Source organism: Leptonychotes weddellii, chromosome X (genome assembly GCF_054177405.1).
Source record: "Leptonychotes weddellii isolate Sample4059 chromosome X, ASM5417740v2, whole genome shotgun sequence".
In the NCBI taxonomy this organism is placed as follows: domain Eukaryota; kingdom Metazoa; phylum Chordata; class Mammalia; order Carnivora; family Phocidae; genus Leptonychotes; species Leptonychotes weddellii.
The window spans coordinates 35,800,638-35,813,096 of NC_138385.1; the positions used below are offsets into that span (position 1 = coordinate 35,800,638).

At 39.9% G+C, this 12,459-nt stretch overlaps 1 protein-coding gene across 1 annotated transcript; it reads left to right on the top strand.

The window, feature by feature from the left end:
- The first annotated feature begins 226 nt into the window (after positions 1-226).
- On the top strand, positions 227-5,473 carry SERPINA7 (serpin family A member 7). The gene is made up of 5 exons (XM_031027461.2): positions 227-242; positions 1,813-2,448; positions 3,506-3,779; positions 4,515-4,662; positions 5,197-5,473. Exons 1-5 carry the CDS (start codon positions 236-238, stop codon positions 5,398-5,400), a joined length of 1,269 nt encoding a protein of 422 aa, XP_030883321.2. The 5' UTR covers positions 227-235; the 3' UTR covers positions 5,401-5,473.
- Positions 5,474-12,459: the final 6,986 nt, after the last annotated feature.

Here is a 12,459-nt window from a genome sequence, read left to right on the forward strand (position 1 = left end):
TCTTTTGTTATAGATGAAGGATTTGGCAGCTAAAGCAATCATTCAAAGTTCCATCTTTATCATTTTTCACTTTGTTCCTTTTGGCCTTGGTTTTGTGCATCAGCTTTGAAAATATCATCCCAGGGTTAATTCCAGGGTTAATGTGTAACTAAGAGTGCTCTACTTTTGCAATACAGGGCATGTTATAAAGATGGAAAGATTTTGCTTTCTGAGAGATGCAAGTAGCTTCTTGGACATGTGCTGTAAGTACTTTTTTTCTCTCTCTTTGGGAAATTTGGACATCTTTATCAGCAAGTCAGAATCCCAGATAACTATGTGCTCCAAATTCCTAGCTCCAGAGGCCAAGGTCTAAGTGTGGTCATCTGATAATTGACCTCTTACCAGCTTCTGCAACTTTTACAGAGAGAGGATTCTGATGACATGTAGAGATTAGATAGAGGCATAGAAGCAGGGTGTTGGAGTGGGAGAAACTGGAGATAGCGTGACCTGCTAGGAGCTGGTGAAGTAGTTCAGGCCATGAGCTGAGGCAGTGGCAGGAGAAAGGAGATGTTTTCAGAGACACTTAGTAGGTAGTACTCAGAAGGCATCATGACTCAATAGATGTAGGTACTAAGAATGAAGGAAGACCCTAGGATGACTCTGAGGCTTCTGGCATGGGAGTCTCAGTAGATAGTGATATAGAATGAAGATGAAGGAGCAGGCTTGAGAGCTAGGGAGATGTTATATTTACCTTTGGAAACTTTGAGATTTCCAAATTGAAACTGAAGTATGTGTGGAACATTCTGGTGGCTATATCCAGTAGGCAGTTGGACAAATATCTGGTAACACAGGATAGTCATCTGTACTAGCGTATGTAGTTTTGGGTGGTGGCAGATGAGTTCCTAGGAGTGGATGAGATCACTCAGGAAAAGGCTAGAGGACTGAGTAAGAACTCCTGTCCTGACTCTATGGATCTTTTCCTTCTGATCACTCATGTCCATGGTCACTGGATTCCACAGCCAAAATCTTTACTCCACTGCCTTGTACCTTTCCAGGCTCAGAGAATACTACACCATATTTTTTGGCTTCTATTCTAATAATAAAAAAATAACATGAGTAAGTGTAAGAATAATAGTGTTAAGATGTCTTGTAATTTAGAAATAACTCTTTAGATAATACTGGTGGTGAGAGGGATCTAAACTGCAAAAAAGTTCCACTTTCATCTTTCTGTTGTTTGGAAATATTTCTTTGGCTTCTGTGCATTGCTGTTTTAATTTCAGCTCATTATCTTGTACATGGCTCCTTAAACCTTCCATCCCAACCAAAATATTGTTTGAAAGTTATTCTCCTTTGTCTGTTATCCAAAGGAATGTACAGATATTCTCTCATCTAATCTCTTGAAGATTTTATTTTAAGAAAAATGCTAAATTAAAAAAAATCCAAAATTCTAATTTACAAAAATTAACATAAGCAGAGGGAGTTCTAGTTTTATCAAAGGATACCTCCCTCTCTAAAAGGTTGCCTCTGGTTGAAATAAAAAAATAATTTTTCATAAATGTAATTTCCTCACAGAGTTTTCATATGTTGCTAGTACATTTGAAAGACAGTCCATGCCATTGATGGCCCCAGCAAGCCACCTTTCCTACTCTCTGTCCCTATTAGATGTGTCTTCAGTTGTTCAGAGGAGAGAGGCCTCCACACAGCCCCTGGTGAGCACACCATTAAATATTTTCTATTGTTTTACTAATCATGATGGACAATTATTATGTTTCTGGCTAAGGCTTTTCTTCCAGCTAAGAACCCCCAATGGTTCTCTCACCTTATCTCTTATAGATTATCTTCCTTCCAAAATGCCAGTGTTCCTCTATCTGGTTCTCTTGGTACTTGAACTTCATTGTGCACCACCTAACAGATCTGAAGGCAAAGTAACCACCTGCAGTTCCTCCCAACAAAATGCCACTTTCTATAAGATGTCATCCATCAATGCTGACTTTGCATTTAACCTGTACTGGAGGTTCACTACGGAGACCCCAGACCAGAACATCTTCTTTTCCCCTGTGAGCATTTCTGCAGCTTTGGCCATGCTCTCTTTTGGGACTTACTACAGCACCCAAACTCAAATACTGGAAAGCTTGGGGTTTAACCTTACAGACACCCTGATGGCAGAGATCCAGCAGGGCTTCCAGCACCTGATCTGTTCACTGAATTTTCCAAAGAAAGAGTTAGAATTACAAATGGGAAATACCTTCTTCATTGGGAAGCAGCTGAAACCACTGGCACAGTTCTTAGATGATGTCAAGAGCCTCTATGCAACTGAGATATTTTCTACCGACTTCTCCAATGTTTCTGCAACCCAGCAGGAGATCAACAGTCATGTGGAGAAGCAAACCAAAGGGAAAGTTGTAGGCCTCATTCAAGACCTCAAACCAAACACCATCATGGTCCTGGTGAACTATATTCACTTTAAAGGTAAGGCTCTAAGATATGCATTCCTAGGTCAGTGTTCCCATAATTTGGTGGGGTTCTCTGGGGAGCTCATAGTCTCTTCTCACTGGCATCAGTAGGTGTCCCTCATACCACAGTGACCTGATCCACAGTACATTGCTGTGTGTAGTTTTGGATCTTCCAGGAGGGACACATAGCTCTGTGGATGAACCCAGGAAATTTCTAGAGAGAGGGCACTCTCAGAGAGGTGAGTGACAATAGTATGAACATCCTGCTCACATCTAGCTAGAGAATCATGGTTTCTAAAAGATTTGGTTGGACGAGCTTGTGCTTGGAAGGTAAATAGACTTGGGTTTAAACCCTACTATGACCCTCACTTGCTGTGCATTCTTGGGCATGTTATATAAATATTTCTATCATGTACAACGCACCCACTATGTGCTAAGCACCATGCTACATGTGTGGTTTGCACACATTGTCTCATCTAATCCTCATAAGGGCCCAAGTTCACAGCTAATGAGTTTCAGAGCTGGTATTCCCACCAAGGTTTGTCTGATTCTAAAGCTCATGCTTGTAACAACAAGAAACATGTGACTCTTTTCTGAAGGTGTTGTGCTCAAATGATTTCTCCTGGTTCTACAGCACATGTCAGCCATGTTTGGTGGAGGAGTGAACAATTCTTGGCCACAAACCACACACTTGTAGACGGATAAAACGGCAGAACAGATCTGTTGTCTCATTTCACTCTGTGTGTTGGGTGTGCTTATACCTTTTTAGGGAAGAAGAAACTGTGGCTCTGATGGGTTTAGTGTAAGTATAGTGATTTTGGACATAGATGGAACAACTGTTGAGCATGGAGTCCAACAGTCCTGGGTGTGACTCCTGGCTCTGCCATGGGCTAGCTGGGAGACCATGTAAAGTCTTTCCCTCCCTGGTCCTCACTCACTTGTAAAACTGGTTGACAGTAGGTATCTACCTCTGTGGTGGTCTTAATTACCAAATGAGATAACTGATGGAAAAAGTCACACTAGCATTAATACTGGTTTAAAAAAAAAGAACTCTTTTCTCTCTGTATTTTAAGCCCAGTGGGCAAATCCTTTTGATCCATTCAAGACAGAAGAGGGTTCCAGCTTCTCAGTGGACAAAACCACAACAGTGCAAGTGCCCATGATGCACCAGATGGAACAATACTATCACCTGGTGGATACGGAGCTGAACTGCACAGTGCTTCAAATGGACTACAGCAAGAATGCTCTGGCACTCTTTGTCCTTCCCAAAGAGGGTCAGATGGAGTGGGTGGAAGGGTCCATGTCATCTAAAACACTGAAGAAGTGGAACCGCTTACTGCAGAAGGGGTAAACATCTTAGATGGTGTGAGAAGTAGAGGGTGGGCATATTACAGGTGAGACAGAGTTCAGCAGAAGCTCAGAGGCGGGAGAATTACCCCAAACCACTTAATAGCTGTGTGATGACTACTAAAGTATACCTAGATCATACTCTGTGTCAGTCCCTTTGCCAAGCACTTTACATACTTCACTACTTCATTTCATTTAAGCACATCAACAAACCTGCAAAGAAGATAGTAACATAGGGATTTTTTCAAGTGAAGAGTCAGGGCTAGAAAGAGAAAATGAACTCTCCAAAGCCAGTCAGCTACTAAATTGATGTCTTCCTAGAAGCCAGTTAGAGCTTAGGGGTTGGTAGGATTTTGACATTAAGAAGTAGATGAGCAGCCATATTGGCTGGGAGTGTTAAATGGAAAACCATGGACATTTCCAGGTGCTACCAACTGACATTCATGTTGTTGACTCCCCAACCTTGGCCAACACCCCAGAGATGTTTCTTTTTTTACTATAAATGAGACACAACTCCCTACTTCCAGTGCTATAGTCCAATATTGGTGGAAATAGAGTTCATTTATTTCAGGATAAATTCTGAGGTGCTGACACCATGTGTTGACCTGAATAGCAATTGTTGACAAAACCTAGGGGAGAAGCAGAGCCTTATATAATACAACGGTGACAAACAGGAAAGGAATCATGAGCTTGGTGTGCTGATAACCATGTGTTACCTCTCCCTTTCCCCTACAGGTGGATTGACTTGTTTGTTCCAAAGTTTTCCATTTCTGCCACATATGACCTTGGAGCCATCTTTCTGAAGATGGGCATCCAGGATGCCTTTGCTGATAATGCCAATTTTCTTGGACTTATGGGGGACAATGGTCTTAAATTTTCCAATGTAAGTTGATAGATTGGAGTTCCTTGAATGTATGAACTGGAAAGGCCATTAAGAGTCAGTTCATTCAATTCTCTCATTTAATTAATGAAGATTTTGAAACCCAGAGAGGCAGAATGACTCTTCCTATGCCAGATTGACTCTACAGTCATTCTCATTACCCCCAACAAGTCACTGTGACAGTTAATTCCATCCTTACCTTCATGTCCTAAAACAATTCTGATAGAAGACCTTAATGATGAGAATTAATTCTGGTGAGATAGAGCTCTGGAGGAGGTGGCGGGGGAAGAGAAAAGCATAAAATGTGATTTCTAGAGGCAGAAAGCCATGGAAAAATTGGTGGCTCCCTGACAGCTAGCTCTAAAATCACCATACTGAGTGACTACACTTAGCCAAGTAGCCTTCATATTCAAGCACCATTAACAGTGTGATAAAGGGGTAGCCCTGTCTTTCCTTTTCCTTTCCTGCTTCCAAACTGTTCCAAAGACTTTTTCTGTTACTTGGGATCAGCAGTGTTTGTTCTTCCCCTCCTCACAGGCTGCCCACAAGGCTGTGCTGCACATTGGTGAAAGGGGAACTGAAGCTGTAGTTGTCCCTGAAGTCAGATTCCTGGTTCAGCCTGAGATAACTCTCCTTCACCCTATCATCCAATTTGATAGATCCTTTCTGCTGTTGATTTTGGAGAAAAGCACCAGGAGCATTCTCTTTCTAGGGAAAGTTGTGGACCCAATGGAAGTATAATTGGGAAATAAGCTGTTGGGTAATTGCATGTGCTTGTTGCAATAAGAAATAAATAAATAGTATGGCTTGATGTGATCAATACGGGCTTGGACGTGCTTTCCTTTATGCAGGGATGAAGATTGGACCCTATCCCAACTGCATTGGGTGTGAAAGAGGTCACTCCTATAACCAAATATTCAGATAGTCAATGAATGACTCATTACCCAAAGCACAAAAAGATACCATGTCAGTGCATTCCTCTTTGTCAAAATGCCTGCCCTCTACAACCCCACAAGTTAGTTAGCTCCAAGGAATTTGACTGAGCTGGCAAGTGCATCCTCTTCTGCCCTCTGAAGAATAGTTCAAATTCAGGCAGACCCTCATACCCCATTATTCTAACAAGATTCTAATAATGATTCTTGCTAGAACTGCCATTGTTGGGTTGTAAAATGGTGCTTCCACTCCAGGGCTGAGTAACAGACTGACAGCTACTGCTAGGGATCTGACATTTTTGACCTAACAAGTATGGGACAAAAGAGAAAAAGAGACAGATAAATTTCCCTGTACAAACCCACCTCCCCCCCAAGTGTTTCCTTTTTGTTAATTTATAAACTTGGATTGGAAAAAGAAAGTCATTCATTCATACCATAGCTCATAGCCTTCATCTTCTGTATCCTAATCAGACTCCTTTCCAAATATTGCATCCCTGTCTCACTTGCTCAAGTGCAAATCTCCTGGTTAGTCTTTCTTTTTGTCTTGATTCTTACTGAAATTTGATACTTCCCTATCCCCAGATTCTTCCCCTTACCTGTGTAGGCCATCTCACCCCTCCTCACCAAACTAGATTTCATCTTAGACAATATGTATTCAAAGCCCCAGTATTAGAATTCAGTATGCATAAATGGCACAGTTAGTGTTAATGATGTAGTGTCTGAAATTCTAGCCCTAAGGTGAAACTCTTCAGCAGCAGAGAAATAATAACAAATGCACAAGTGCTTTTGCAGATACTGTGCTTCCAGGCCAAAATAAATAATTATGTTTAGAAAAGCATGTAGCCCACAAACATTCTAGTGTTTTCTTATTAGACCCATTTGCATGGAGATTTGCTTACTCCTGGTATAGTTTACATATTGATTTTTGTGGATAAGCAATTGAAAGCCCAGAGAGGGAAAGCAACTTGTGGTACAGAAAACTTATTGCTAACATGGAGTTTAGTTTCACTGAAATTACACAGCAATTGGCTCTGCTACTTACACTGTTTTGTAATCTTGGAAAAGATACTTAAACCCTACACCTTATTTTCCTCATCTGTAAAATGGAAACACATAATATCCATGTCAGGATTTTGTGAACATTCCATGCAGCAACATATGTAATGTGCTCATCACAGAGCCAGGCACCTGATAAAAATTCTTGTAAATATTAGTTGTTATTCCTGTTGGTCAACATGAGACAGTGACCTGGATCAGAACCAAGGTTGTAGTGTGGGTCTCTTGGTTTGCAGATTCATGTTCCCTAGTTCAGGCCCTACCTCCAGAGGCCAGAGTAAATGCCATACCAGCCCCTTCTTAAATTTTCCAAAATGTGTTTAATCAGAGGTTACTCTGGGAGAAAGAAATATCAAGTGAAGTCAGGAATTACCAAGACACCATCCTTCAAGTAATTTATGTATCTCATTAGAAACTAAACCTCATTCAAATCATTCATTCCTGTGGCCTACCATTTCATGAAGGACTACCACTCTTCACTTAATAAATCTCAGCTCTCTATAGCAAACTAGGAATAGAAGATAAATTCTTCAACCTCATAAAGGTTATCCATAAAATACCTGTAGGAAATATCTCACTTAATAGTTAAAGTTCTTAGCAGAATTTCTACTAAACTGGAATCAAGACAAGAATTCTCTATAGTATTGCTTCTATTTATAATTTTTCTGGAGGTCTTAGTCAATGCAACAAGACAAGAAAAAGAAATAAAGATTACAAAGGATGAGATAGAAAGGAGAAAACAAACCTGTCTACACAGAAAAACTAACAGAATCTATGGATAAAGTTTTAAAACAAAAGAAGAAAACTTATTGAAGAATGAAGTACAAGAAGGTAATGTTATGGATTGTATGGAATTTACCAACTTTATTTACCATTTTCTATTAGGATAGAATCACATGACTTCCCTGATATACTATATTTCCTAGCCACCCTTGCAGCTAGGTGTAGCCATAAAGCTAAGTCCTCACTGATGGAACATGAGTGTAAGTGATGTGTGACATTTACTGACTAGGACATTACAAGAGTTGGGTACCTCCTTCATGTTCTATCTCCTTTGATCTGGATTGTGGACTTATGATTCAATTTGGCCACCAAGCAGATGAAGAGTTCTTTGGCAGTCTAGTGTAATATATGTGCCTCTTTTTGGAATAATATTTTAAATGCCAAAAAAATTTAGGATTACAAAGGCCATCAGTAATATTGAAATAAATACATTTTAAAATAATACAATTAATATTACAGATATGTGTGTTTCCACAACATATTAATAAGATCTTGTGACAGTTGTAATAAATACATTACTTCCAAAATAATATTCAAGATATTTCAAGATATCTTAGACACTAATATACTTTGAAATTATGTGAATTTTACATGTGACAGAATTACAGGTACAGCTGCCACTACTTTGGCTTGTGGCCCACATTCATAAATGAATAAAATGCTAGATTATGGTTGGAAGTTGGTAAAATTGAGATGAAGTTTTTCTTTTCTTTTTTCTTAAAGAATTTATTTATTTTTGTGTGTGAGAGAGAGACAGAAAGCACAAGCAGGGGGAGCAGCAGGCAGAGGGAGAAGCAGGCTCCCTGCTGAGCAAGGAGCCCAATGTGGGACTCGATCCCAGGACCTCAAGATCATGACCTGACCGAAGGCAGACACTTAACTGACTGAGCCACCCAGGTGTCCCAAGATGAAGGTTTTCATAAACAAATTTATTGATCCTCTAAGGATTTATAGATATTCAGACTTCCTTGAAGGTTCTATGGACTGTAGGTTAAAATACCTGCCTTGGCAGAAAAATGGGATGGAAGAGACCTTGATATCTAAATACTTTCATGAAGGAGAACTGCCCACTGACCTAAGATGTTTATTCCAGATGATTGGGTGAGGAGAAATAAACTTCTATCTTCTTCAAGAATCTGATTTATTGCTGAGTCCATTTACTAAGCAGCCTGGCTATTAGTTTGATCAGGCTGCCATAACAAAACTCCACAAACTGATTGGCTTAAAAGAGAGAAATTTATTTTTTCACAATTTTGGAGGCTAGAAGTCTATGATCAAGACCCTGGCAAATTTCATTTCTGGTGTGAGTTCTCTTCCTGGTTGCAACCTCCATGCTATGCCCTCACATGCCCTTTCCTCGTGTGTGTGTGTGTGTGTGTGTGTGTGTGTGTGTGTGTGTGTGTGTGTAGAGAGAGAGAGAGAGAGAGACAGAAAGAGAGAAAGAGTAAGCTCTCAGGTATCTCTTTTTGCAAGGATATGAATCTTACCAGATTGGGGCCTCACGCTTATGACCTTGTTTAACCTTAATTATTTCCTCATTCCAAATATAGCCACACTGGTGTTTAGGGTTGCAGCATATGAATTGGGAGGGGGCACACGCATTCAGTCCATAACACTAGCCTTATCCCAAGTAATACAGAAATTGATAGCAGTAGTGGGGATGTTGCAGGTTATATTCTCTGGGAAGCAGACTCTGAAACAGAGTTTATAGTACAGAATGTTTATTAGAGAGTATACTTGGGATTGATGTAATGGTTGGGCCTTTACACACCCACATCAATCAGTCATTGGATATGGGCCAGATGTCTTTCTGCAACTGAGGCTGTCTTTAAAGGGACTAAAAGATGAAGACTTTATACTGATAAGACCCCTAGAATCTGGAATAAGTCCTTTCTTGAAAAGAAATTTGTATGGTGCACCTCCATGTCCAATAATATCTACTCCTTATGCTGCTAAAATCTACTTTTTCCTTTAAGTCCAGAAAGAAGATCCTCCAGTGTTTCCCGCTATCCATTCTAGATTCCCCTTCCTCTCACCTGGTCTGTGTAGACTGAGACCCTCAGCCCTGACAAAGCCTGGTTACCATGCTCTTCTCTGGCCAAAGTTATTGCTAATGTCCATTTCCTACCAAAATTGGGCAGAAGAGTACGAAGAGACCCCTATGTGGATTGCTTGGGAGCCAAGCATATTTAGCTTGTCTCCATCATATAGCGACATTTCTTCCTCCTGATGACCAAGGTTAATTCCCCCTGTGCACATGGTGTAATAAAGAGTTTGACACCATTTTTTGATGTTTGACTGCTGACATCTTTTAAGCCTCATCTCTTTTTCTTCCCCTTTTCCTCCACATCTGGAAAAATGATAAGAAAGTCAAGATGTTCCTTTCTTTGGTGCCAGTGGGAGGTTCAAACCATGCAAGCCTCCACCTGCATAAAGGACTTCCCATCCCCTAATCACCATAAAAACCCCAAGTCAGTTTCCTTTCCCTGATTTCTCAAGCCATTTTTGGACCAGCTTAGGTAGCTTGCCCTGCTTTCCTGAAAAAGCCTCATTATGTAAATATTAACACTTTAACATTCTCTTGGTGTGTGTGTGGCATCACCAGTCTTGACACCTGAACACAATTTGGGGCAGGGGTCTATCCCATGTCTGTAGAATGGTGACAACAGATGGTTATTCAGGCTATTTCCTGAACAAAAGAATCCTGCAGTGTCCAGGAAGCATCCATAGCTTATAGTTCAATGTGATTTTTGCTGAGTTTTGTGGCAGAACTGTTTGCCCTTTGGTGATTATGACCTGCAACCCTACAGAGCTCAGAGTTGTGGGGACAGGAAGAAGGAATTCTACCTTTGGACTGCCTTTGAACATGGGACTACAGTATCAACTCTTCTCTGGCCATCCTGCCAACCTGCTTTGTAGATTTCAGACTTGCCAATTTCCAAAATCATGTGAGCCAATACCCTAAAATGAATAAATAAATAAATCTCATGTGTATTATATTTATATAAATAGGGGTTCTGTTTCTCTTGAGAACCCTGACAAATATAGTTAGTTTGAGGATATTCCCTGAAGTAGCTTATAGAAGTTAAAAATATTGATTTCTTTTCTTTTTTTCTTTTTTAATTAACATATAATGTATTATTTGTTTCAGGGGTACAGGTCTGTGATTCATCAGTCTTACACAATTCACAGCACTCACCATAGCACATACCCTCCCCAATGTCTATCACCCAGCCACTCCATCCCTCCCACCCCCCTCCACTCCAGCAACCCTCAGTTTGTTTCCTTAGATTAAGAGTCTCTTATAGTTTGTCTCCCTTTCTGGTTTTGTCTTCTTTTATCTTTCCCTCCCTTCCCCTATGATTCTCTGTCTTGTTTCTCAAATCCCACATATCAGTGAGATCATATGATAATTGTCTTTCTCTGATTATTTCGCTTAGCATAATACCCTCTAGTTCATACACATCATTGCAAATGGTAAGATTTCACTTTTGATGGCTGCATAATATTCCATTGTATCTATATATACCACATTTTCTTTACCCATTCATCTGTCGATGGACATCTAGTCTCTTTCCATTGTTTGGCTATTGTGGACATTGCTGCTGTAAACATTGGGGTGCACATGCCCCTTTCAGATCACTACATTTGTATCTTTGGTGTAAATACCCAGTAGTGCAATTGTTGGGTTGTAGGGTATCTCTATTTTCAACTTTTTTATGAACCTCCATACTGTTTTCCAGAGTGGCTGCAATAGCTTGCATTCCCACCAAGAGTGTAGTGGCTGCAATAGCTTGCATTCCCACCAAGAGTGTAGGAGGGTTCCCCTTTCTCCGCATTCTTGCCAAATCTGTTGTTTCCTGACATATGCTGGCCTCATAAAATGAGTTTGGAAGTTTTCTTCCATTTTTTTTTCTTCCATTTCTATTTTTTTTGGAACAGTTTCAGAAGAACAGGTATTAATTCTTCTTTAAAGGTTTTCTAGAAATCAGCTGGGAAGCCATCTGGCCCTGGGTTCTTGTTTGTTGGGAGATTATTGATTACTGCTTCAATTTCCTTGCTGGTTATGGGTCTGTTCAGGTTTTCTATTTCTTCTTGGTTCAGTTTTGGTAGTTTATACATCTCTAGGAATGCATCCATTTCTTCCAGATTGTCTAATTTGCTGGCATATAGTTGCTCATAATATGTTCCTGTAACTGTTTATATTTCTTTGGTGTTGGTTGGGATCTGCCCTCCTTCATTCATGATTTTATTTATTTGGGTCCTTTCTCTTTTCTTTTTGATAAGTCTGGCCAGGGGTTTATCAATCTTATTAATTCTTTCAAAGAACCAGCCCCTAGTTTCATTGATGTGTTCACCTGTTCTTTTGGTTTCTATTTCATTGATTTCTGCTCTGATCTTTATTATTTCTCTTCTGCTGTGTTTAGGCTTTATTTGCTGTTTTTTCTCCAGCTCCTTTAGGTATAGGGTTAGGTTGTGTATTTGAGACCTTTCTTGTTTCTTGAGAAAGGGTTGCATTGTTATATACTTTCCTTTTATGACCACCTTTGCTACATCCCAAAGATTTTGAACAGTTGTGTTTTCATTTTCATTTGTTTCCATACATTTTTTTAATTCTTCTTTAATTTCCTGGTTGACCCATTCATTCTTTAGTAGGATACTCTTTAGCCTCCATGTATTTGAATTCTTTCCGACTTTCCTCTTGTGATTGAGTTCTGGTTTCAAAGCATTGTGGTCCAAAAATATGCAAGGAATGATCCCAATCTTTTGGTACTGGTTGAGACCTGATTTGTGACCCAAGATGTGATCTATTCTGGAGAATGTTCCATGTGCGCTAGAGAAGAATGTGTATTCTGTTGCTTTGGGATGGAATGTTCTGAATATATCTGTGAAGTCCATTTGGTCCAGTGTGTCATTTACAACCTTTATTTCCTTGTTGATCTTCTGCTTAGATGATCTGTCCATTTCAGTGAGGGGGGTGTTAAAATCCTCTGCTATTATTGTATTATTGTCAATGTGTTTCTTTGAT

Coding starts and splice junctions, on each gene's coding strand:
- SERPINA7 (XM_031027461.2), top strand. Junction 2,449..3,505: donor GAACTATATTCACTTTAAAG/GTAAGGCTCTAA, acceptor CTGTATTTTAAG/CCCAGTGGGCAAATCCTTTT. Junction 4,663..5,196: donor ATGGTCTTAAATTTTCCAAT/GTAAGTTGATAG, acceptor CCCTCCTCACAG/GCTGCCCACAAGGCTGTGCT.